Here is a 25,387-nt window from a genome sequence, read left to right on the forward strand (position 1 = left end):
TGATTACAAAACTATTCAAATGTTGGAGTTGTCGGGACTTCGGTATTTTTTTTTTTTTTTCTTTTTCACCTTTACCACAATTGTCTCGTAGAAAATGTTGGTATCAACTTTTTTTTTCTTCAATATTATCTCTCCAATTATACCGCCAAGGACTACTCTAATCTGAAACCGATTTTTATATCAGATGTCATTAACTGATGCAAAGAGATTGGACGAAAATTTTCCAACTTTTAAAAATGAGTTTTCCATACCAACTTTTGGATCTTTAGGTATTAAAAATGAGAAGTATGAGTCATCAACTGAGTCAATCTATTTATGTGGAAACTCTCTTGGGTTGATGCCTAAACATACAAAGAAAGCTATCAATGATGAATTGAATGCATGGGTTGAACGGGGAGTGGAGTCACATTTTAATCATCCCGACAAACTGTTAACACCATGGGTAGACATTGATTTGCCCTTATTGCCGCTAATAGCCCCCATTGTTGGAGCAAAGGAGAACGAAGTTGCGGTTATGGGTTCTTTAACAGCAAACTTGAATGCATTGTTGATCCATTTTTACAAGCCTGAGGGGAAAAGAACCAAAATTTTGTTTGAAAAACAAGCATTTCCTTCTGATTATTATGCATTTTTGAACATTGTGAAATTATTTGGATATGACGAGAAGCATTTGATTCAGTTGGAAGTTCAACCTGGTGAGACTTACATCAAAACAGAAAGAATAATTGAGGCTATAGATGAGAACCTGGACGAATTGGCTTTAGTGTGCTTTCCTGGTATCCAGTACTATACTGGTCAATATTTCAAGATAGAGGAGATAACCAAATACGCTAAACAAAAAAACCAGCAAATCAAAGTTGGGTGGGATCTTGCTCATGCAGTGGGAAATGTGCCTTTGCATTTACATGATTGGGGAGTAGATTTTGCTGCTTGGTGTTCTTACAAGTATTTGAACTCCGGGCCTGGGGCCATAGGTGGAGTTTTTGTCCATGAAAAATACACCAAAGAGAATAATAAGAATAATTTTGTTCCCAGACTAGCTGGTTGGTGGGGGAATAACTCTCAAGAAAGATTTAAAATGTTAGAAGAGTTTGATCCAATAAACTCTGCCCTTTCTTATAGACAATCCAACCCTTCTGTACTTGATGTTGTGGCTGTGAAATCGTCATTGGAAGTGTTTGCTAAGGTGGGTGGAATAACTAAACTTCGCGAGAAAAGTATTGTCTTAACTCAATTTTTGCAGGATCTATTGACAAATTCAGAGTATTACATACAACAATCTAGTACAGAAAACTCTAAGTTTGGCTTTAAGATCTTAACTCCTTTGAATTCTGCTGAAAGAGGATGTCAATTGTCTATTATGTTTCAACCACATTTTGATGAAAAGAATAAGAACGTCATGGAACGAGTTAATGCGTACTTGCATGATCATGCCATAATCTGTGACGAACGGAGACCAGATGTAATCAGATTGGCCCCATTGCCATTGTACAATACTTTTGAAGAGACTTTTATTGCCGTCCAAAGGTTATTTGAAGCTCTAGATAATATCTCTAAAGAGTATATGTAAATGCACATTAGTATAGATTAATGGAATACACGATTGAAAATCATTAGTTATTCTAAGAAAAGATGATTTATTCTTTGGATTAAAATCTAAAGTCATCCCTGCAATCGCACACTATGTTCTTCTACATCAAAAACTGAAGACTCAAAAGATATGCAAAAAAAAAAAAAAAATCATTTATCATTTAACTAGTTCAAATATATTCAAGATATTCCTATAAAAGAAAAGAAGCGCCAGCAACTTACAATTGAGAAGCCTTTTGGAAATCTTTACCAGCGTAGATAGCATCAGGACCTAATTCTTCTTCGATTCTCAAGATTTGGTTCAATTTAGCCAATCTTTCAGATCTGGCTGGAGCACCAGTCTTGATTTGACCGGATCTTAAACCAACTGACAAGTCAGCAATGAAGGTATCTTCGGTTTCACCAGATCTGTGGGAAACCATGACACCCCAACCAGCAGCATAAGAATCGTTAGCAGCTTGTATAGATTCAGTCAAAGTACCAATTTGGTTAACCTTCAACAACAAAGCATTAGCAGCCTTCTTTTCAATGGCAGTCTTGATTCTGAGAGGGTTGGTGACAGTCAAGTCATCACCAACAATTTGGATCTTGTCACCAACTCTTTGGAAGAAGTGGACCCAAGCATCCCAGTCATCTTCAGCGAATGGATCTTCAATGGAAACAATTGGGTATTCAGAAATCAATTGTTCGTACAAGTCAGCCAATTGTGGACCAGACAACCATTTAGATGGGTCGGATTCTGGGTTCTTGAAGTCCAAGTCGTATTTACCGTCTTTGTAGAATTCAGATGAAGCAACATCCATGGCAATACCAACCTTACCTTTGTAACCAGCCTTTTCAATGGCATCCATGATCAAGTCCAAAGCTTCCTTTGGAGTTTTGATATCTGGGGCAACACCACCTTCATCACCAACATTACCAGCAGATTGACCGTATTTCTTTTTAGTCAAAGATTTCAAGTTGTGGTAAACTTCTGAACCAATTCTCAAAGCTTCAGAGAAAGTGGAGACACCAGTTGGTGCAATCATGAATTCTTGGAAAGCCAAAGCACCACCAGCATGGGAACCACCATTCAAAACGTTTTGGAATGGAACTGGCAAAACGAATTTACCTTTCTTGGCGTTGGAAATGTTGGCAATGTGTTTGTACAATGGAATGCCTTGAGCAGCAGCAGCGGCATTGGCAGCAGCCAAGGAGACACCCAAGATGGCATTGGCACCCAATTTGGATTTGTTTGGAGTACCGTCCAAGGACAATAAGAATTCATCAACCTTAGCTTGGTCAACAACATCAATCTTGGCCTTGACTAAAGCTGGGGCAATGATGTCATTAACGTTGGCAACGGCTTTCAAAACACCTTTACCTAACCATTTGGATTTGTCACCATCTCTCAATTCCAAGGCTTCGTGGACACCAGTAGAGGCACCAGATGGAACAATTGATCTGAATAAACCTTTGTCGGTAGTTAAGTCAACTTCAACAGTTGGGTTACCTCTTGAGTCGTAGACGTATCTGGCGTGGATTTTAGTGATGTAAGACATTGTTGTAATATTAGTGGATTATCAATTGATGATTGAATGAAGAAATCAGAAAAGGGAAAAAAGGGAGGAAAGAGAAATAGAAAAAGAAAAAAAAAAATTGGGTTTGGAAAATCTAACTTATTTTATATTAATTTAAGTCCAGAGATCTTATTGCGAGCAACACTGTCGATTACAACAAGGGGAGTATGGTGGTTGAAAAATTCAGAAATGAAATAACCTGACGGCGCACCTACACAAAAACTTATTATTATAGTAGTAGTAGTAGTAGTAGTGGTGGCTCTCATATGCAGTAACAGACGTACAATGAATGGAACACAACTTCCCGATTCACTTTTTTTTTTTTTTTTTCCTTGTTGCCCTGGTGTGGTTATGTCAGAGAGAGTCAACAGCCAACGTCAGGTGAACACAGCAAAAATATGTATGTATGTTTGTACGTTTGTTTTATTATTCTCGATCACCTTATAATAATAATAATAGTTACTCAATCTCTGTAAAAACATCACCTGTAAGCAAATATTTATTTGTTGTTGTTAAACTAAAAAAAAGAATTAAAGGCTTATTGAGAATACACGGTTCAATGGAACTCATTTGTTGAAATCCGGGCCTGTCGCAATGAGAATATGAGTTGGTACGGTATCGAATGAAGTTGGGTCGCTTTTATCTTAATTATAATTGCAAGTTGTCGACCCGGAGAACAGACGAGGGCCGAAGGAAGACAATCGCCATGTCGAGAATTGCATTTTTGTGTAATTCTGATTTGTAGTCATGTGATTTGACCTATGTGCTGGGAAAGTGGATTACAAAGAGATGGTTTATTTTATTTACCGACATTATTCTTTTTTTTTGCGACATCATTTGAAGTTTACAGAGACATTTTTTGTTTTTTCCAATGAACATTTGTTTTGAAATTGATAGAAATATGATAGACCTTTCAAAATCACCACCATTGCAAAAATATGTCTAATAAAAATATAAATGACGTTAAGACCCAGAGTAATCAATCTAATGAGACAAGTCTGTCAGGAACAGCAACACCAAAAAAGACGGTTTCAGAGCCAACAAAGCAGGATCGAAAAGACACAACCAAGAAGGATATAGGAAATGAAACCACAGCTTCATCAAAACTAAAAGATGACTCCCAGAAATACGTTGAATTGAAAAATAAACTAATCCAGCAAATTCTTAAAAAGCAAGAACTAACTAGAAAGCTAACCACGCTAGAGGATTCAATATATCGAAAAGAGATAGATTATTTTGAGGAGAGTCCGCTTGGTAATATCGTGAAAGGTTTTGAGAATTTCTCAAAGACTAGTGGTGGGGGTGGTGCAAATAAGAGGAAGATTCTGTATAGTGAAGATGATCACATATTTAGTCTCAGTTCAGTCAACTATATAAAAGGTTTGATGAAAAGACAAGGCCACGTATCTAATGGAGGGTCTTCAAAAGACGATTTTGATGACTATGAAGATTCCGTCGACCCAACCACTGCTAGTGCAGGAAGCAAAGCTAATAGCATCGAGAAGAATGAGTCGCCCAGTGGTAGTAGTGGAACACCTAGTAGAAAAAGGAAAGCAAGAATATTAGATGATTAAAGTGAAATAGAGAACCACTAAACAAGTGAAAAAATAAATAAATAAAAAAAACTATTTGATTATGTACATTTATACTAAAATATCTATTTACATCGGCATCCAGTCTAATGATGGGTCTTTGAAGGAACATAGTTGTAAGTCCATGGTTTGTTAGGTGGATAGTCAGTAGGCACTCTCATTTCAATAGGGAAGGTGGTAAAACGTTTCGAGTTTTTAGCATTTGCAACTTCGAACAACTCAGGACTTGTTTGTTTTAAATCTTCCATGGCATTGACAATGCTTTTATATTGTTTAGACAATTTTTTAGATTGTTCGGTTATTCTTCTTCGTTGTACCAACTTCCACGCATTCATAATGGTTTTATGTTTGATGAAATCCTCATTGCACAATTTCAAGAGCTTTGGTTGTTTCCTACTTGCTGATAAAACTGACAATTGGTTGACTATTTTTTGAGTTGCAATATTAAGCTCAGATGCTTGTCTTTTCCCACGCACAAAATGTTTCATCACATTTGATGCGGTTGTTGGTTTGTTTAATGGGTTGAACATGGTTGGGTTATTGGATAGATGGGTTATGGATCTAGTCTATACTAAAAATTTTCACCAAAAGTTTGCCCTTTTTTTTTTTTTTTTCTTTTCTTGTTGTTTCTCAAGACAACACGCCCATAGAGTAGAAATGTCGTACTTAATGTCGTACTACACTAACACTAACAACTGAAATCGATAGCAAACTTCTTAGAAAGCACACATGGCAGAAGTAACTAGTTCAAACAATCAAGAGGTTTATATCGAAAAGTGTTCATCTCTTCTTTTCTTTCTAGTTTTTGTTTAACTTTTAGTAGAACCTTATACTTTATCATGAGTGAAAAGGACAAATTGAAACAACAATATCATACACAAAAGCAAGAATTACCTCCAGCAGATGCCCCTCCCCCACCATACGAAGAAATCCAATCACAACAAAATCCCTATGATAGAGACACACAGCCTCAGCATAGATATGATAATAAACCACACCCACCTCAATCGTATCAGCAAGTTCCAAACCCACTAAATGATCCTAATGTTTATAAAATACAGCCGGAAAAGGTGAATATAACTCTAGCACCCCCAGAACACTTGAATCCCCAGTATCAGGAGTATCTAGCTAACGAGCCAGATCGTTTTAAAAGAGGTGATTTTCCAGACAAGCACTATAAACATGGTGCACCGTTGAATAGGGGTCACGTCAATTCCAGCAATAAGAGTAATAAAGGATTTCCTGGTAGAAGTGGAGCTACTTACCATAACGCTGCTAATCTGTAAACACAATTGAATAGATTCACTGGGTTTAATAGTGTCTAATGTAGTGTTAAATAATCGAATTTTTATGTATGCATATATACACGCACATATATATATATTGTTCTTCTGTTTATAAAACATTGTCACCATTGTATGTCCATCCGCCAAACTGTTTCTGAACACTTTCAGTCAAGAAGTCATCGACAACTGAATCTTGAGGCTTTTCGTTGGTGAAATCGGGATCAAAATTAGATGTGTCTAATAAATTCTCCACATTAGGTTTGAATGGTGGCAAATAGCTCTTGTTCAATAACTTGTTCCAGTCGATATCTTTAAAAAAAGGGTGACTTTTTATTTCTGATGCCTCGTCCAATCTCATACTTGGATCCTTTTGCAACAATTTAATTAACAAGTCTTGAGCATCGGTTCCTTCCAAAAACGCAGGGAATCTCAATGGGTTTTGTAAAATCTTCTTATACATTGTAGGCACATCATCATCGTAGAACGGTGGCAACCCGGTAAGCATTTCATACAAAAGGGTACCCAAAGTCCACCAATCGACACTTCTTGTATAACCTTGATTTAACAACAATTCGGGAGCCAAGTATTCAGGTGTTCCACAAAATGTGTTGGTTTTATCATCGTTGCTCATGTTTAGTTTGCACAATCCAAAATCGCATAGGGCAATATGTCCTTGATAGTCCAATAGAATGTTCTCTGGTTTCACATCACGGTAAATCACATTCAATTCATGTAAACTTTCTAAAGCTGTCAACAATTCTGCAATATAGAACCGTGATCTGTCCATCGAAAACTTACCTTCACGTTGCAAGTGCCAAAACAATTCACCCCCATTGATAAAGGATAACACCAAATATAACTTTTCCGGAGACTGGAACGAGAACTTTAACGGCACAATGAATGGGTTATTGATTCTTGCCAAAACAGTTCTTTCAGCTAACGTATGAGTAACCTCCAGTCTTGACACAATATGTTGCTTACGAATAATTTTCAATGCATAAATCTGTTTGGTATCTTTTTTCACAACTTGCATAACTTTCCCAAATGATCCTCTACCAAGAAGTTTCAATAAATCAAAATCTTCAATGGAAAGGCGTTTTTTAGTCAAAGGCTTGAACTCTATCGTGAGCATGATTTCACCCATATCATTTGAAACAAGATCCTGTAAACCAGCATTGAAATTGGAAAACTTCAAGTATTCATGGTTCATCAACCTGATTTGTTGAGTGTGGCATTTAAGATTCAAAGGTAATTTGATGGTTCCAATCAACAAGTCTCCAATATTGTTCCCACCATCACCGCCTGCTCCCTGGCCTTGTTGGAAATTTGTAAACAAATGCTTTTTACTGGTTTTCTCATTCTCGGGTATCAACATGTTGGGTAATCTAATAAACAAATTAAGATTTAAAAAATTGGACCCCATCGTCTGATGTCCATTGTCCTGTTGGGATTTTTTAGAGACATCGAATGAGACGACTTGATTCCATGTCGATTGGTTAACCGTACCTCGTTGTGGCTCAATGACCAATACATTATTGTCAAATTCAATAGTCAAATAAAGTAGCGATTTTACCATATTTTCAGCGTTCGGGATAGTGATAATCGAAGGGAGAAAGTTGGTTGCTATTGACCCTGGCAAGTAATCGCCAATTTCCGTGTTCTCTTTTTCCAATGCAGACAAATTTTTTAGCAATTTCTGGCCAACACTTTCGTTATTTGCATTGATCGCTAATGCGTGCAATATCTGTTTGGTGTTGTTAATCTTTATGGGAAGTTGAATGTTCTGGGACCCGTATATTTTAACAGTTAATAGCCCCGGTGATGCCGCCTGGGTCAGCTGGTCCGACCCTGTCGAGGCTTGACCCAATAAAGAAGTTGCTTGTGATGATGAAGGTGAAGCCCTATACGATGAGTTGGAGGTGGTGTCGGTGGCAGTTGTGGATAAAGGTGGGTCGCCACCGGGTTTACTATTGGAGCCTAAGCTTTTTTCCGGCGACCTATCCGCAGCAACCGTCAATTTGGAAACATCGTCAGCTAAATTGTTGACTGATATTGTATTTCTTGAATCGGTTGATTGTCTTGGAGTGGGACTGTCTTTTCCTGGAGTGCCACTGTGTTGAGTTGATGGTGACGGAGGTGCAGGTGAGGATGTTGGTGTATCTGTTGTTGCGGTGGGAGTCAGCTGCTTCTCAGAAGATGAAGCACCAAATTTCAATTTGTTTTTGAACTTAAACATCAATAGCAATAAATCTCAATATGCTTTATCAAAAGAATGGAACAGGGCAGTCCAAGAAGCTAATTGTTGTAAAATTAGTAATATAAAAACGAAACAAAAAAGAAAAAGAAAACTTCGAGTCTGGTAAAGAAAAACGTCAAAGTTGTATGAAAAAGTGTGAGACAAAAACAAGAAATATTTAAATCATACACCAAAAAAAATAAAGAAATAAATAAGTAAAGGTGCGACTAGGTATGGATGGGGTGGTGGTGAAATATATGTGGATTTATTTTAGTCTACGGTTTTCGTCATCCATCGTCTGAAATTCATTTTTTCCCGACCGATGCGACAAATATAAAAGAAAGATAGATTTGGCCCTGTCACCCAAGATTCTTCGTATGGAGGCGCACGCAAAACTGTTAAACCAAACATCAAAAATCCTATTTCATTTCTAATATGGTCATAAAAGGGTCTAAAAAATCTTATTTGATTGATGATGATCAAATGTGAAAATTGCAGAATTTTAATTGTCAAAGTGTTTACGGTAAAGGTGTTTTTTTTTTTTTTTGGCATTGTATTTTAACCCTTATGCAATTGTTATGATTGCAAAAAGATAACGACAGTTATTAAACAAATTGTATATTTTTACGTATATTTTATAATTCAAACAAATTTTACGTTCATGTATCTTTTATTTAGCATTCTTTGTTTGAGTAAATAGCCTCATTTGCTTTACAGTGAATGGCCCATACTTCAGTTCAACTTATATATTTGGTTTACACTAAAAGAACTCTTTGCGTGTATTAGGTTCTTTACAAGTAGTCCTCCACTCTGTAATTTTCCTTGAATTTCAAATAATCCTTGTATTCCTTCACTCTAAGTTCTCTCCATTTTTCAAAAGCCTTCTTGTATTGTTCTCTGTCTTCTTTACTGATTTTGTATTGCTGTTTTTCAGTTTCAGATAATTCTCTCCATTCATCGGCCAACTTCTTCATAGTATCGGTTATGGATTCACCTCTGACGTAATTTACTTGTACATATTTTGCAAACCCATTGGCACCGAGCTTTGGTTTGGGGGTGAAATAGCTTTTAGCCTTTTCCCAATAAGCATCACGAGCAGCTATCCATTTTGCCCTTTCTTCCTCAGATAATTGATTAAGTTCAGAAACAGAAACATTGATACTAACCTTTTTCGCCATAGCATAAAAATTATTTGGTGACAATTTTTGAATCTTGCGTGTTGCTTTTTCCTCGAATTTTCTTTCTTTACTCAAAGTCTTATGTTGAGCGGAAATCTCTTTGATTTGTTGCTGCAAGTTCTTTCTAATGGACTTTGCAGTATTGATCTTATTCTGAAGTCTGACAACTTTGGTATCGACCTTAGGAGCATTAGCAGACTTTTTGGGGGTCTTCTTGGGGGTCTTTGGAGATGCTTTGGTAGATGACTTTTTGGTTGTGCTGGTTGCAGCAGTTGTGGCCAATGCTCTAATCGAAATCCATGCCGTAGCATTGTATGCAATTGGCCTAATAGATGTTACGAATGATCTCAACATTATTGGAGAAAGTGTTACAAGATCTATTGGGATAGCTAAATTATATGCCAAAACTAAACAAAAAAGTGGTGAGGAGTTTTTTTTTTTTCTTTGTTTACACTTTGGCTCTGGCTCTGGCTCTGGCTCTGAGTTCTGAGGTTTTTCTTTTTCACTTTTTAGTTCCCGCAGTTTAGCAAATAATAAGGTGAGAAAATTGAGTTATATGTAACAATAACGTTCTGTTTTAGGGTAGACAAAAACACTTTAGGATTTGTTGTGCACACGACTGTTATAAAGCCAACCCTTAAAATCCATTCATATAAACTAATGTGGTAGGCAATACGTAGTCTATTTTGCTAGTAACAGTTAGTCCCTCCCTCTACAGACTGACTATTTGATTGTGACTTCATTCAGTTTGACATTCGTTTCACAATTATACACAATAATGAGAAAACAACGTGAAGACATAAAAGAGAGCATAGTATAGAATTTTATCCCTACATTATCTAGCCCAGATCTACCTCATGTTGAATCGGTTGAGCTGTTTGGTTCTAAATGGTTATGGCGGTTTTGTTTTTAGCTTTTGGACCTTGTGTTCTTGCTCTAAGTGAAGAAGTTCGATTATGTTCTCATATATTCTTTTTTTTTGCCATTATCTCTCTCTAAATCGCGGACTGGAAAAAAAAAAAATTCATGAAAAAAAAAAGTGAATGAATGGAAAAGAAAAATTTTAATGAAGAAGTAAACTATCAGGTTCCATAACAACAGCTGATTTCAAGTATTTTCAACCACCATATTTTCCTGTTTAATAATTAAAATCACACGATAATGTTTTCAACTGCACGTTCAGATACATTATTTTTAGGAGCTCAAAAGATAAGTGGAGACGATGTTCGTACTCAAACTGTACTCGCGGCCCAAACCGTCGCCAACGTCGTCAAGTCTTCGTTGGGACCAGTCGGATTAGATAAAATGTTAGTTGATGATATTGGTGATGTTACTGTTACTAATGATGGGGCTACTATTTTATCGTTATTGGACGTACAGCACCCTGCAGGTAAAATATTAGTTGAGTTAGCTCAACAGCAAGACCGTGAAGTAGGTGATGGTACTACAAGTGTTGTTATTATTGCTGCTGAATTGTTAAAACGTGCACATGAATTGGTGAGACATGGTATTCACCCAACTACAATTATAAGTGGGTATAGATTGGCTTTAAGAGAATCTATTAGATATATCAACCAAGTATTGTCACAAAATGTTGATCAATTGGGGACAGAAACTTTGATCAACATTGCTAAAACGTCAATGAGTTCTAAAATTATTGGTTCTGATTCTGATTTTTTTGGTAAAATGGTAGTGGATGCCATGTTGGCTGTGAAGACTACTAACGGCAAGGGTGAAACCAAGTACCCTGTCAAGGCAGTTAATATATTGAAAGCCCATGGCAAATCAGCATTGGAATCTGTTTTAGTTGATGGCTATGCTTTGAATTGTACTGTTGCATCACAAGCAATGGTAAAGTCAATTAAAAATGCAAAGATTGCTTGTTTAGATATTAATTTACAAAAGGCAAGAATGGCCATGGGAGTACAAATAAATATAGATGATCCTGACCAATTAGAAGAAATCAGAAAAAGGGAATATGGTATAATCATTGAAAGAATCCAAAAGATTTTGGCCAGTGGTGCTAATGTTATTTTGACCACAAAAGGTATTGATGACTTGTGTTTGAAAGAATTTGTTGAAAATGGTTGTATGGCCGTTAGACGTTGTAAAAAAGAGGATTTGAGAAGAATTGCTCGTGCTACTGGCGCCATTTTGGTATCCTCTTTGTCGAACTTGGAAGGTGATGAGACTTTTGAAACTTCTAATTTGGGATCTGCAGAAGAAGTTGTTCAAACCAGAATCAGTGATGATGAATGTATTTTAATTAAGGGTACAAAGCAACACACTTCCAGCTCCATAATATTGCGTGGTCCAAACGATTTCTCCTTGGATGAAATGCAAAGATCATTACACGATTCACTTTCTGTTGTGAAACGTACTTTAGAAAGTGGACATGTTGTGCCAGGAGGTGGTGCTGTTGAAGCTGCATTAAACATTTATTTGGAAAATTTTGCAACAACCGTTGGTTCACGTGAACAATTGGCCATTGCTGAGTTTGCAAATGCTTTATTGGTTATTCCAAAGACTTTGGCTCTGAATGCTGCCAAAGATGCTAGTGACTTGGTTGCTAAATTGAGAACATACCATGCTGCTGCACAAATTGCCAAGCCTGACGATGAAAAGCGTAGAAAATACAAGAACTATGGGTTGGACTTAATTAATGGTAAGATTGTCAACGAAGCAACTAACGGTGTATTGGAACCAACAGTTTCCAAAATCAAGTCATTGAAGTCTGCCTTAGAAGCATGTGTTTCAATTTTAAGAATTGACACTATTATAGAAGTTCATCCTGAACCTCCAAAAGAAGATCCTCACGCTCATTAAAACTTGATAGTTTATTCTCTGTGTATGGCGTTTAATAGATGTGATTATTTAATTGGCTAGAAGTAGATGTAGCACTGCTTTCTGTTCCATTTTTGTAAAAGTTTGATTTGTAGGGGATTCAATCTTTTTTTTTTTTTTTTTCGGTTTCTAGTCTATTTACCAATATAATGTTTACCATGTTAATTCTGGTCACAGGTATGTATTGCCAACACTTTGAAGAGAATTTAGTTTCAAGTAATATACCAATCGACATTTCCTTTGTTATGATTGGTCTACAAGTTTTTATATTTGTTTGTCATGGAACGTCATAAAGCCATGTGTATTAGTTTCTATACATCATTGTAGAATCTACTATACTCATCATGGAGCGTTTCTTTTTTATGGGTATACTATTGTAAGAGCTTTCACTCAAGTTGTCCGAATATAATGATTCTGAAGAACTAGAAGAATGTAATGACAATTTCGATTCAATCGAGTTTGAAGAACCAACTGCCTTAGATTTTTGCATCATCCTTATTTGGTATTGTTGGTGTTGAACGTATTCTTCATGTTGCCTTATAATGGGCTGCAAGAACGGGTATAGACTAATGATTAATTCTTCTTTGGTAATGTTGGTTTTCCAATCTAAAATATTTAACAATTCACGTTCAGCTAAATTAACTTCATCAAGAGTTAATAACCCATCAGTGTATTTTGTCCAATGTTTGTTTAATGGTGAACTATCGTTTAATGATTTCGCAGCAACTATCAAAGCACTTAAAAATATACGGTGTCTAGTGGTTTCCATCCCTACGGCATTAGCAGGTAATAAATTGCGTAGTTTGTTAAGGTATACGATTGTGGCCATCAATGTGGGGGTTTGCACGTTGGAATAATTTATTAAATTTCTAATAAAATTGGTTAAAGAAATAGTTTGGTTGTAAGGTGCTATGATAGAAGATGAGGCCGATGATAGTTTTCTGCGATGCTGGTTTCTCTTCAGTGGTTTGACTTGTATTATGGAATTGGTGGTTGCAACTAGAAAGTTGATCATATCTTGTGACACTGGCTGTCTTGAGAATATTTTTAACGCTTCTTTGTCTGACATGATGAATTAATTAGTAAATGATATTGACCTTAAATTTAAATTCTTTTAAAATATAAAAAGGGGGAAATTGGGGGAAAAAAAAGATTTAAAGAAAAAAGTCTTTGGTTATATATAATTGTATTTATTCATTCCCTAAAGTATAAATTAGCAGTAGTAATATAGGTAATTTGATTAATGGTCGATCATACTGAAGAAAAAAATTACTAGAAAAAGTTACAATACCAAATTAGGAAAAAAATTATTTTTGCCTTAATTTTTCGCGTGTTGCAAATTTTTTGTGTAAGGGGGCTCCAGATTTGTTTATTTACGTATTTTGTCTTGTATCCTTCCAATGAAAGGGAGATTTATCAGGCTTGTCTTACGCCAAAAAAAAAAAAAAAAAATACAACAACGCCAACGCCAACGCCAGTAGAGTCAACAAACATCACCAGCTCCACCTCGCCCACCTACCCACAATGGCCTATTTTTTTTTTCCTTTTTGTTGACGGAGGAAAATGCGTGGACTGTTTTACTTCTTGGCTTTACACTCAAAACTATGAGTATTATTTTGATTGTTGACATCATTTTGAAAATAAACTGAGACACGTAGAAGTTTAATTCTAAAGTTTATCTTGATACGCCCCTTCTTCTTGGTGTCTGTTTCTTTAGTTAATGACGTCTGATGTTAATTTGCATACTTATCGTCAACTCGCACTATTGCTTAACAACAGACATCATACAAAGTTAATAGACTACACAATCCCGCTGTTATGGTACATGACAAGCTATCATCAAATGGAAGTAGTTCTACATAGTTAAGCAATTATGATACATTTGTTAAAGATTTTACTAACGAAGGAGAATTCCAACCTTCGACAATCAAGCGACACACACGACAATATCGAAACAAAAAAAAAACAACCAGTGTTCAAATTTCGACGTGTTATTGTTTGTTTATTTTGTTTGTTCTGGTGCGCGAATTTTTTTCCCAACCGACAGCTCCATACATGGTAGTGTGTGAACACAACCAAAGCCAACACCAAATCCACAAGAAGTGGTGAATCATATTATTTAATTTTCCTTTCATACATCCCACCTATAAAATGTTCTGTAACTAGAGGTGATACACTCCATTAAATGGGGGAAAAAAGCAATTGTTTCGGCGGTGGTGAACAAGAAGAAATCTAAAACGCAGATTAAATTCTCAGAATCAAATAACCGTGTCATTATTAGTCTAGACTTTCCCTGTATCGTCTACTTTAATGTATGACAAATAATTAAAAATCCCCCAAAACTTTCGAAGACGTTTTAACTTCTTGTGACTGGTTCGCATTTATTACTATTGTTTTTATATGATTTAGGACGTTCTTTCTGGCGATCGTTTTTTTGTTTTCTGTTTGTTAAAAGAGTCTAGAATTTCCTAAAGTGGTTTGTTAGTTTAGTTTAGTTAATCTTTTATATTGTTTACATGTGACCTAGCCCATAACAGGTGGTTCTTTTTTTTTTTTTGGTCTAATTGCGTGCATAAAAGTCTACCTCTCTACCTAGTAACAACCTGATTGACAGTTTTATTTGAAATAGTGAAAGCAATACAACATTCCCAATTGTTATTATTAATAGGTACTTAATGTGGTTATCCCTTTTGGTTCTTAATGTCCTAATTAGGTTAATTGATTGAAACATCATGCATTTGAAATGACTTCTAAAATCCAAATATCTTAACTTTTTGATGGGTTTAAACCAACAAGATTTACAATATAAGAGGGGTGGGGCAAATAATAATAATATTAAAAAGAGAACTATTTACATTCTCTGTTGATGCAATTTGATGTACCTTTCTTTTACTCTGTTGGGTAATATAAAAGATTTTGGTTTCCTTGTCCATAACGGTTGCCAGTGTATTATTGAATTGTCAATCTTTTTCACTAGTTTTAGCAGAATTGTTGTTGAGTGGGCTACCATTGAAATTGACAAATCACTCCATATAAAACATAGATTGATTGTTGCCATAATTATCTTTTTGAAACTGGATCAATCAATGCGCCCTTTTAATGTCTGTATTAGGATAAGATTGATGATTCTCGACCAGTTGCAACAATACAGAGTTTCCAAGTAATACTGAGACTGAAACAAACTTAGCTAACCTCTCAACAATATGAAATGCCCTTTTTCTTTCAATAGAAACAGGCTGATGAAACTCTACACTAAAAGAGCCTTAATCTATAGTTAAAGACCTACTTCATTGGGTTTAAACTCCCCTCAAGCATTTTAAGCAACTACTTCAACTCGATGTTACATGTATATTTTGGTTAACATTGGTTGATCTCTCTATTGAATTATTTACTAATCTCTCAGCAAACATGCTTCTCCTCTTTCTTCTTTTCTTTTTTTCTTTTTTTTTCATCACAATAGTTCAAACTAATTAACATCAGGATAATAGAAAAATGCCAAAGCAATAATCAAATAGGTGCTCAACAACATGGCTCCTTCCAACCAATTACTTTCCCCATCTAAAATGACTAAATTGGTAATGAATACACTGACAAATAAAATTGCAGTTTCAAATGTGGAGAAATATAATGACATTGGAACATCAATAATCCAACCTACCAAAACCATGAATGGAGTCACAAAAATGGCAATTTGCAAAGAAGATCCAATAGCAACACCAATTGCTAAATCCATCTTATCTTTCATAGCAACAACGATAGCAGTAACATGTTCGGCTGCATTACCAACGATAGGAATAACAATTAACCCAATAAACGTTTTGGACAATCCGGAAGATTCAACAATCTCGTCAATTGACCCAACTAAATAATCAGCACAGAATGATACCAAGATGGTTGTGAACAACAATACGACCAAGCCAGCAGTCATACTTAAATGACCATCATCTTCTGTCTTAGGACCAGTAACAACATCAAGCGTGGAACTTTGGTTATGTTCATTCAAAATTGCATCGGCACTTTGATCTTCCTCAAACAATTCCTTGTGGGTTTTCAAAGAAAACAACAAGTAAAATAAGTAAACAACCAACAAGACAACAGAAACACCACGGGAGAACGATAAAATCAATTCATCAGAACTTCCCGGTTCAGGAAAGCCGCCACCTTTTTTCGGTGTAGGTAAAGAAGCATGGAAAGCAGCTGGGATCAACAAAGATGCGGTTGCCAATGCCATCAAACTTGACATTGTTTGGGCAACAGTCTGGTTGAATGTTTGCTGAACTCTAGTAAACCCACCAGCAACAAAGCAGCATCCCAATACTAACAATAAGTTACTTAAAATACTACCAAGCATTGAAGCCTGAACGATTCTCACTTGATTGTCCTTTAAAGCAATAATAGAAACTATCAATTCCACAGCATTACCAAAAGTGGCATTCAATAACCCTCCAACTGTTTGACCAACATGTTCACTGATTTCTTCTGTGGCAAACGCCAACACTGAGGCCAATGGAACAATGGCAAAAAAATTCAACAAGAACCTAGCAGTGGCACTCCATTCTAATTCTCCAGCCAAGATACCCAATGGAACAAAGATTAATAAATAATTGACTGGTGATGACTTTAATGTAGACACGGTGCCATTGTAAACTGATTTCCTAGCTCTGTAAATAAAATTCCCTTGGTTTCTAGAACCTCCCAATAATGGCAAGTCACTCATTCTCTTCTGGTTATTTGATTAATTTGATTCTGTGAAATTAATGGTACAAGAAAGAAAATAAGAAAGCAAGCAAGCAAATAAATAAATAAATTTGACAAATGAAGAATGATACAAAGAAAAGTTAAAAGTATATTATCTGTTGTAAAACTTGGAAAACGAATTTTAAACTTTTCTTAGGGTAGCAATTTCAAGTTTCGTCATAGAAGAAGAAGAAGAAGCGGGAAGAATTGAACTGAAAGGCCAAGGAGACAACAAAAAAAAAAAAAAAAACATGAATAGATTTAACTCAAAATATGGTCGGTTTTGGGGGTGGTGAAAATCCGCATTGAAAAGTTCAAACGATGAGAAACAAAAAAAAAACAATGGACCTAACCAGCCAACCAGACCTGCCTTTAAAAAATTTAGCTACAGAAAGGAAAACCAATACTAAGTTATCTTCGTGTTGCATCCATTGAAAATAGAAACTCTGGAACGTAATACAAAAGTTAAATATTTGTTTTCTTCATCAACTACTATGTATAAGAGACATTTGGGTGGACCTTTTCTCATCTTCCATTTTTAGTTTATTTCTTGTAAGAAGAAAGAAAAAAATGCATAACCAGTATGGGGGGGAAAGGAAAAGGAGACCAAGAACTTACATTCGTTTCTTCCCCCTGCCCGCATTCACACTTAGTTAGCCGCAGATACTTTCTTGTATTATATTTTGTTATTCAGCCTCGGGCGCGATCTCAATTTTTCTGACACAAACTTTTTGTTGATTGTACCAGATCCAGGTGATAAGATATAATAAAATATCTGTTTAAAATAATTATTTTGCTAGTTTCTGGAATATAATAATTGCATGTCAAAAATGATAAAGTTTATATGGCGAGCCTGTTTGTAATGAACCTTTCTTATTTAGATGAACAATAAAGTATCCTTTCTTTTTTACACTTTTTAGTCAAAATTCTGTTCCAAAAATTTAACAATCTGGAACAACCTTATTTTTTCAACAACCAAACATACATCAAGCAGTTTGCTAATTTATAACTTGTACTAGACAAATATAAAGTAGATTATCTACAACTATCAATAAAATAGAAAAGAGACTCTACCAAATAAGAGCACAACTGATACCACACCATGTAATCTATTATCTTTTTAAAGAGTACTTCTTAGCTTAGAAAAATTCACTTTTGTTCATTTATCACGTGATACATTTTGGTCTTGCAATTCTTTATCACTATAGTTATTATTTGCAGCCTTTCCCTACCTTATTATTTCTCATCTACTCTGCAACTACAATCTAATTCAATAATGTATTTACAATATAATACTAAACTTCATTAGGTCATTTCAGCCATCATATAATGTATCATAAAACTATCTATATATTACTCAATTAAAAAAAAAAAAAAACTAAACTCTCTATCTGACAATTTCGTTCCATAAATATGGAGTAAAGATTACAATTGCAGTGAACAACACTTCAAATGCCTCAAATAATGCCAATGGGAATCCCAAAAGTCCTCTTTCCATGAAATTCACATAAATTGAATAGAGGGCAACACTGAAAAAATGGTTGAATAGCAACATTGGGAATGGTAACATACCACTCAATAATCCAATTGGCCCATTGATACATTCTCCGCCTCTTTGGAAATATTTAAAACAACCATTTCTTAATATTCTCAAAGGTTTCTTATCAGCAGCAAACAAAGAGTATAATGAAATAGATAATGTGTTGATAACAGCATCCAAATTCTTTCTCTTTCTATGGAATGTCTTTAATCTTTGAGAAATCAATTGGTGATCGCCAAAATCCTCAACAAATTTAGGATGCAACAATTTTGCTAATAATACAGTATCACTTAAACCAACTGTCATACCACCTCCCGTTAATGGATGTCTCATATTTAAAGAATCACCTAATAATATAAACCCTCTATGGTTTTCACTACCTTGTTTCATAGCAGAAAGATACTGGTTTGGCATAATTTTAAACTTTCTTTCCTCAAGGGCTTCCTTAAAGGCAGGAACAGTCTCTTTAGGGATTGCTGGCAAAATATTATCTCTCAAATACTTATAAACGGCATCATTAGCAGCAGAAGGAGGCTTTGATGAAACATAAACACACAATACACGTGTTTCAGTAGGAGACACTGAATAAATCAATGCAGGTGCATGTGCACCCAATAACACATGACCTTTGCCCTTGGCTGGTAATTCAGCATTTCTCAAATACAACCCAATAAAGTAAGAACCAATGGTTGGAACATTAGTTGGACTTAATTCCTTTCTGAATTTGGAGTAGATACCGTCACAACAAATTGTTAACTTTGCATGATAATCAACAGTACCACTGGGCTGCTTTGTTTCAACACCAATAACTGTGTTTGGATCCAGAGGATCACGTAAAATTTTTGTCACTGTTGCTTCAACAGCAGTAACATTTGGTTCATCACGACAGATTTGTCTTAAATTCATAAGAAAATCTCCATGGTGAAATGCAGCCCCACGAACTCTCTCATCGAAATCCCAATCCTCAACATTCAATGTGGAATCACTGTCTAATTTATCATTTTCACCATCAACAGCATCAGGAACTGGCTTCATGGGATTAGTGATACAGGCATCCTTTTTCAATGGATATGGGATAGTAAGGGTCTCATCATAATATTTGACATAATACCCAGTGCAATCAACAGCCCTAATGTTATTAATTGCTTTGATCATTCCCAATTCTCTTAATGCCTTGATACCAGCCGGCTGCATCAACTCCCCAACAATTCTATCTGGTTTGGACCAGTCTCTTTCCACAATTAAGACCTTTCTTCCTTGTCTAGCAAAGGCAGTTGCAATGGTAGGACCCATGACCCCTGCACCAATAACGATAGCATCATACTGAACTGAACTCATGACGGGTTGGCACTATTCTTTATTAATTTTTCTCCTTCTTCTTAAACAACTCTGACGTAATGAATAAACAGAATCAAACGAAGGAAATACAACTTAATGAATAAAAACAAAATAAAAACCGATATTAAAATAAATGTCAAATGGCTAGAATAATCAACTCTTTATATATAGTTTTTTTTTTAGCCTTGCCAAATTAAAAAAAAAAAAAAAAAATTATAAAAAGTGGAACACATAAATAAATCACCTTATGAAAAATTTATATGGTGGTGATGATTTTTCTTACATTGTCTTTTCGTTTATTCGCATCACCTTCGTTGTTTTTTTTCGGGGAGGAACGAGGACCTGTTTTCTTTTTCTTTTTGAAAAAAAAAAAATATACGATGACAACTGCCTCACGTCAAATTGACAACATCAAATAATTAATTACTGATTGGCTGAAAAATATTAAACAAGACTGATGATATTGCGCCTCAAATGATGAATAGATTATTGAATCGATAGACTCTGATACACCACCAGAAGGGAGAACGTATATGTGTGGTTGTAACCCAGTTATCAGTTGAGGAACACAAGACTAGTAGAGACAATCAAGTTTAAACAGTATACAATTATACTACCATGTATTTGTTAATGCCATTTATATTAATAAACACGGGTGATCCATTATTTAGTTTAGATATAAACTATCTACGATAACTATTCACTGTCGTCATCCTCATCTTCACTATCCTCTTCGTCAGCTTCTTGTAACCAGGTAATAAACTTGGCAGTTAATGTTCTCACCTCATCGTTTTCACCATCGTTCCACCATCTTAAAATATTTTCTTCTTCAACGACTTCCATATCGTAAAAAGTTTTTACAGCAAGAAATAGCACAATCTGATTGTATGCTTTATCTAATAGGGAAATCTTTTCTTCCACAATATTCAATAAATCAACTTCTTCCTCTGGACTAAACACTTGTCTCTTAAACATAATCCCCCATTTATTAAAAATCTTGGTTGCAGCTTCTTGTGGAGTCAAGGTCCCAGTCGTTATAAAGTCAACAATCTTATTCACCAAAGCCTGTGTGGTGACCGATCTCACGTCATGATAAGTGACATTCATGGACATTCTCAACGTGTTTAACTCTAACAAGGCAGTGTCAATGTCATGATTATTTTCAATAGCACGTCTAACTGTGGCTAACCCTTCTACGCCAAAATCTTCTTCTTCTTCACCGTCCTCACTTTCAAATGCTCCTCCATTATCACTGATCATAGAATTCATAGACAATCTACGTCTATGAGAATGCTTCTTGACTTTCTTATTACTAACAGAAGCAATTGAGTCATCAGAAACATTCAAAGACTTAATTTGATAGATTATACCCGAATAAATGCCATTTCCAACAAATTCTTCATCCTCTTCGTCATTACTCTCTATTTCAGACTCATACGCAAATCCCTTTCCTGCTTCACCCACCAATTCAACATCTTTAACTGCCAAGACCGGTACAGCACTACCATTTTCGTGGTTATGTTTATGCTGCTTTTCGTCTTCACTGTTGGTCTCATCATCAAAATCCCCAAACTCGTTCTCTGCAACAACTGGAGTTTCAACAATTTTCACATTGTGCGGAATTGTTTTGTCGTTGCCAATAACCACGTTAAAGCCAATGACCGAGCCAGGCGACAACGTAACATTATTTCCAATTTGTGCATCTGCTGCAACTATTGACCGATTCAAAACTGAATTGTCTTTGATGACAGCATTGTCCCAGATGTACGAATTCTTAATAACAACATTTTTGCCGATGGTACAATTTCTCCCAATGACAGAATTCTTTATCTGCGTGCCTTCCCCTACACTAGAGTTCCTCCCAATTGACGTTGAAGTGCCAATCTTACAAGATTGTGCCAATATAATCTTATCTTCTTTGTAAATGTTACTGAGTTCGTAAGAGTAAGAGTTACCTTCAACAAGGTTGGAATCAGGAACCAAAGGATAACACCAACGTGCCAAAATATCTTGAGATATAGCATCATAAGTACTCCAGCTCTCTACTCTTGCTGCATATTCAGAACTATCCTTGCTGATATAGGCGTAAATGGTTTTCTTGAGCAAGTCTGATGTCAAGACCCCCTTGAGAAAATCACTTCTAAGATACTGATAGTCAAAATTTTCCTGATATATTTGGGGAACATGGGGCGAGCAAATATCAACATGACAATCAATCAAATCATTGCGCACCTGAAGCTCACCTTGAAAATCCTCCAACAACTCTGGATCAATGGATATACCTGTCTTTTTACCACCCACTGGCGGAATACTTTGGTAGAATATACAACGATTGGTCTCTTTGTCCAATACAAATGCTGCAGGGTCTATTTGTGATCTTGTTCTATGCAATGGCGAAGCCTGATTTAATACCATAGTGGCAATGTGATCCTTATCTTGTGCTTTTTTCTGTTTATGGAACTGCAATGCCTTGCTAAAATCCATGTTAGTAACCACATCCCCAGACACTAATAAGAAATCACCACTAATTAAACCACGATTGTCCAAATCCCTCATCGTGTCGCCAACAGATCTCGATTCAACTGACATAATTGTGGTTACACTAAAAGGAGAATTATCACCCATCCATTTGGAGTTTTCAATATACTCTTGAATCTGATCAGCATGTGATGAGCACATAAGGTAGACTTCATTTACTCCGGCATTTGCTAAAAACTCCAAAGTGTATTCGATTAAAGGGACATTAGCTAATGGTAACAAACATCTTGGATGCACTGCTGTTAATGGCATGAATCTAGTTTCGAAGGAGTCTGTTAAAACAATTGCTTGAAATCTCTCATCAACTAAATCTTTCTGCTTTTTGGATTTGGATTGTGTAGCTGCTTGCTTTTTCAGTTTTGGTGTCATGATGGTTGTTCGTCCTGCTTAGAAGAACTTTCAAGATGTGATTTTTCATAGTAAAAAAAAAAAAAAAAATTTTTGAACTCGGTACACCCATCAACTGTCTGTATAGAACACAGAGAAGAAAAAAACCAGAATGCTAAAAAAGATTTGTTACACTTCAAATCCATACTGATCGTTAAACTTTATATTCTGTAAAATAAGGAATAAATACCATTAATCTAAAAACTGAACTTATGAATATATATACATATAAATTTAAACAAGAGAAACACCTTCTTCTTCTTCTAATGCGTAGCCTTTTCTTGGGCGACTTTACTGGCTTCATCAGCAATACGCTTATCTTCAGCTTCCTTCTCCATGATAATTCTCTTCCATTCTGGAATTGGCTTTGGTTTCTTCTTATTTATTTCCTCTTCTTTCATGGCCAACAAAAGGGTACCCAATAATAATATAATTGTGATACCTTGTGCGTACATTCTTGCTTGAACAGCCTTCTGTGCGGTATCCATAATCTTGTCTCTGTTAACCAAGACCCAAGAACCATACAAGGAACCTGCCCAAGCACTTATGATAATTTTATATTTATTATCATTCAATACTGTGAAACATTTGTCACTGAGCGATAATCTGTTCCATTCACGGTATTCCTCCAAATATTTAGCTTCCTGATACTCCGATTGATGCATCTTTCTATCGAACTCAACAGAACCTTGATCGGCAAAAAAGGCAGCCACAGAAATTGTTGGCATGGCAATTATGGCTGCTTTGATACTTGGATTGAATGTTGCAAATCTTGCTGGATGTCTGTGCTTTAAATATTGGTACAAACCAACCGAAAGTGCACCACCATAAAACAACCCTTTGGCACCTTCAGAGATGATATGTGAAACGTGAGCGTCTTTTTCTTCTTTGGATAAGATCTTCATTGTGGAATTAAGATGGCTTTGTGATTACAACTTGACTTCTATAAGCCTTTAAGTGGAGGGGAAAGAAGAATTTGTATAAAGAAAAAAGATAAACCAAATAATTCTTGATCTTTATATACTGGGTCCATATATAATAGGGAAAAAATCGGAATTTGAAAAAAGAAACAACAATTAGACTGTAGAATTCAAACCCCCGATAGTATAAAGAAGAAAAATGAGTTCATTTTTCCTTTCTTTTTTTCTTTTTCGCGCGGATAGCAACGGTCATCTAGTCAGCCAATTAATGGAATGTCAGGAAGAAGAAGAAAAAAAAAAAAAAAGAAACAAATAATACGAAAAGGTTGTTGTGATTGTGTCACGTGTAAATTTGATGGGCGAAGTCATGATCTTTAGATGATAAGTTAAGCTTGAAAAGAATTGGATTGATTAGAATATTATTGACAGTGAGAAAGTGGACAATTGATGTGACTTAAACGTTTATTATCGGTAAACAACATATTTATGCCTGTGAGTGGCTATATCAGAGAATCCCCCGGACCTGGGAATAAGAGGATTCTTTTTTTTTTTTTCTGACCTATAATTCCTCCACGTAAACAATTAAACAGGAACCAAAGTTTCTATAATTTAAAGGCATTTATATTTCTTTTGAGGTTCTTTCAAGAGCATAAGTATTTTCAAACTTCTCTTTGCCAAACTCAGCCAAGCATGGATCACGCTCACCACACCAATGTCGCATCCGCAGTTACCCATCAAAATATAGAACACAATATGCCTGGAATGGAAGACAGATGCTCCATGAACATGCTTTTCACTTGGGATTGGAAGAACACCTGTATTGTATTTAAATGGTGGCATATTAAGACAGAAACGGGTTTTGTTATGTCACTCCTTGCCATTGTATTATTGGGAGCATTATACGAGTTTGTCAAAGCATGGTTCAGTAAATGGGAAAGAAACGAATTGGCAACATTGAGTGCTTCCAATACTTCAACAGCAACACAAGAAAAAAGATTCAAAATCAAAAGAGGAGCTTTGTATGGTTTTCAAGTGATTTATTCTTTTTGGTTGATGTTGGTGTTTATGACTTATAATGGATGGTATATGTTAGCTGTTGGTGTCGGTGCTGGTATAGGTAACTGTCTATGGGGGTGTCCCAGTGAATCCAGTTCATCGAGAAGTTTATCTTGCCACTAGCACTTGTTGTAAAATGAAACTATATGCCAGAGAACTACGAATGGAAATGGTTTTAAAGAGAAGCAAGCAATTTGATCGCCGCTGCATGAAATAGATAGACAGTTTATTCTTGACAAAGCAATATATCTAAAGATAGTTTTTTAAAACCATTGCACAATGATGTGGCCGTAGATTCAAAGTTGTGGTGGAAGATCAACTACAGTTCCACAGGACCTACAATGATTGCATCTCTTTAGGTCAAACATTTGTTGCATAGTATTTCTCGTTCTCTTCTCCTCAGGATTGAAAAAAAAAAATGACAAGTTGTATGTGAGCGCTTGCGAGCGGTTATATTCGTGTAGCTTGGTTAACATATATATTACTACTATAACGTGTTGTAATTGGGTTCTTGCCTGCCTCGTCCGCCCTCTATACCTGACCCAAATTACACCTGGGAAAAACTACTTATTTATATACTGTTGTT

At 35.7% G+C, this 25,387-nt stretch overlaps 14 protein-coding genes across 14 annotated transcripts, besides 1 other annotated feature; 5 read left to right on the forward strand and 9 right to left on the reverse strand. All coding sequences in view use genetic code 12, as the record gives it.

Annotated features, from left to right (window-relative positions):
* Positions 1–184: 184 nt before the first annotated feature.
* Positions 185–1,570, forward strand: CD36_08000 (L-kynurenine hydrolase, putative; the record flags this gene model as incomplete). Its single annotated transcript, XM_002417401.1, has 1 exon — positions 185–1,570. One exon carries the CDS (start codon positions 185–187, stop codon positions 1,568–1,570), a length of 1,386 nt encoding a protein of 461 aa, XP_002417446.1.
* A 238-nt stretch (positions 1,571–1,808) lies between these two features.
* Positions 1,809–3,131, reverse strand: CD36_08010 (2-phospho-D-glycerate hydro-lyase, putative; the record flags this gene model as incomplete). Its single annotated transcript, XM_002417402.1, has 1 exon — positions 1,809–3,131. One exon carries the CDS (start codon positions 3,129–3,131, stop codon positions 1,809–1,811), a length of 1,323 nt encoding a protein of 440 aa, XP_002417447.1.
* A 956-nt stretch (positions 3,132–4,087) lies between these two features.
* Positions 4,088–4,723, forward strand: CD36_08020 (conserved hypothetical protein; the record flags this gene model as incomplete). The annotated part of the gene is made up of 1 exon (XM_002417403.1): positions 4,088–4,723. The coding sequence occupies one exon, from the start codon at positions 4,088–4,090 to the stop codon at positions 4,721–4,723; it is 636 nt and encodes a 211-aa protein (XP_002417448.1).
* A 104-nt stretch (positions 4,724–4,827) lies between these two features.
* Positions 4,828–5,271, reverse strand: CD36_08030 (mitochondrial 54S ribosomal protein YmL28; the record flags this gene model as incomplete). The annotated part of the gene is made up of 1 exon (XM_002417404.1): positions 4,828–5,271. The coding sequence occupies one exon, from the start codon at positions 5,269–5,271 to the stop codon at positions 4,828–4,830; it is 444 nt and encodes a 147-aa protein (XP_002417449.1).
* A 309-nt stretch (positions 5,272–5,580) lies between these two features.
* CD36_08040 (conserved hypothetical protein) lies at positions 5,581–6,027 on the forward strand (the record flags this gene model as incomplete). The annotated part of the gene is made up of 1 exon (XM_002417405.1): positions 5,581–6,027. The coding sequence occupies one exon, from the start codon at positions 5,581–5,583 to the stop codon at positions 6,025–6,027; it is 447 nt and encodes a 148-aa protein (XP_002417450.1).
* Positions 6,028–6,136: 109 nt separating this feature from the next.
* On the reverse strand, positions 6,137–8,263 carry CD36_08050 (serine/thronine protein kinase, putative; the record flags this gene model as incomplete). The annotated part of the gene is made up of 1 exon (XM_002417406.1): positions 6,137–8,263. One exon carries the CDS (start codon positions 8,261–8,263, stop codon positions 6,137–6,139), a length of 2,127 nt encoding a protein of 708 aa, XP_002417451.1.
* Positions 8,264–9,054: 791 nt separating this feature from the next.
* CD36_08060 (conserved hypothetical protein) lies at positions 9,055–9,795 on the reverse strand (the record flags this gene model as incomplete). Its single annotated transcript, XM_002417407.1, has 1 exon — positions 9,055–9,795. The coding sequence occupies one exon, from the start codon at positions 9,793–9,795 to the stop codon at positions 9,055–9,057; it is 741 nt and encodes a 246-aa protein (XP_002417452.1).
* Positions 9,796–10,602: 807 nt separating this feature from the next.
* On the forward strand, positions 10,603–12,267 carry CD36_08070 (T-complex protein 1, alpha subunit, putative; the record flags this gene model as incomplete). The annotated part of the gene is made up of 1 exon (XM_002417408.1): positions 10,603–12,267. The coding sequence occupies one exon, from the start codon at positions 10,603–10,605 to the stop codon at positions 12,265–12,267; it is 1,665 nt and encodes a 554-aa protein (XP_002417453.1).
* A 322-nt stretch (positions 12,268–12,589) lies between these two features.
* Positions 12,590–13,354, reverse strand: CD36_08080 (G1/S-specific cyclin, putative; the record flags this gene model as incomplete). Its single annotated transcript, XM_002417409.1, has 1 exon — positions 12,590–13,354. One exon carries the CDS (start codon positions 13,352–13,354, stop codon positions 12,590–12,592), a length of 765 nt encoding a protein of 254 aa, XP_002417454.1.
* Positions 13,355–15,751: 2,397 nt separating this feature from the next.
* On the reverse strand, positions 15,752–17,002 carry CD36_08090 (vacuolar H+/Ca2+ exchanger, putative; the record flags this gene model as incomplete). Its single annotated transcript, XM_002417410.1, has 1 exon — positions 15,752–17,002. The coding sequence occupies one exon, from the start codon at positions 17,000–17,002 to the stop codon at positions 15,752–15,754; it is 1,251 nt and encodes a 416-aa protein (XP_002417455.1).
* Positions 17,003–18,409: 1,407 nt separating this feature from the next.
* On the reverse strand, positions 18,410–19,900 carry CD36_08100 (squalene epoxidase, putative; the record flags this gene model as incomplete). Its single annotated transcript, XM_002417411.1, has 1 exon — positions 18,410–19,900. The coding sequence occupies one exon, from the start codon at positions 19,898–19,900 to the stop codon at positions 18,410–18,412; it is 1,491 nt and encodes a 496-aa protein (XP_002417456.1).
* A 696-nt stretch (positions 19,901–20,596) lies between these two features.
* CD36_08110 (eIF-2B GDP-GTP exchange factor, putative) lies at positions 20,597–22,807 on the reverse strand (the record flags this gene model as incomplete). The annotated part of the gene is made up of 1 exon (XM_002417412.1): positions 20,597–22,807. One exon carries the CDS (start codon positions 22,805–22,807, stop codon positions 20,597–20,599), a length of 2,211 nt encoding a protein of 736 aa, XP_002417457.1.
* Positions 22,808–23,088: 281 nt separating this feature from the next.
* Positions 23,089–23,730, reverse strand: CD36_08120 (conserved hypothetical protein; the record flags this gene model as incomplete). Its single annotated transcript, XM_002417413.1, has 1 exon — positions 23,089–23,730. One exon carries the CDS (start codon positions 23,728–23,730, stop codon positions 23,089–23,091), a length of 642 nt encoding a protein of 213 aa, XP_002417458.1.
* A 705-nt stretch (positions 23,731–24,435) lies between these two features.
* On the forward strand, positions 24,436–24,924 carry CD36_08130 (copper transport protein, putative; the record flags this gene model as incomplete). Its single annotated transcript, XM_002417414.1, has 1 exon — positions 24,436–24,924. The coding sequence occupies one exon, from the start codon at positions 24,436–24,438 to the stop codon at positions 24,922–24,924; it is 489 nt and encodes a 162-aa protein (XP_002417459.1).
* Positions 24,925–25,220: 296 nt separating this feature from the next.
* Positions 25,221–25,387: part of a mobile genetic element that runs on past the window's edge.

This window comes from Candida dubliniensis, chromosome 1 (genome assembly GCF_000026945.1).
Source record: "Candida dubliniensis CD36 chromosome 1, complete sequence".
NCBI lineage: Eukaryota > Fungi > Ascomycota > Pichiomycetes > Serinales > Debaryomycetaceae > Candida > Candida dubliniensis.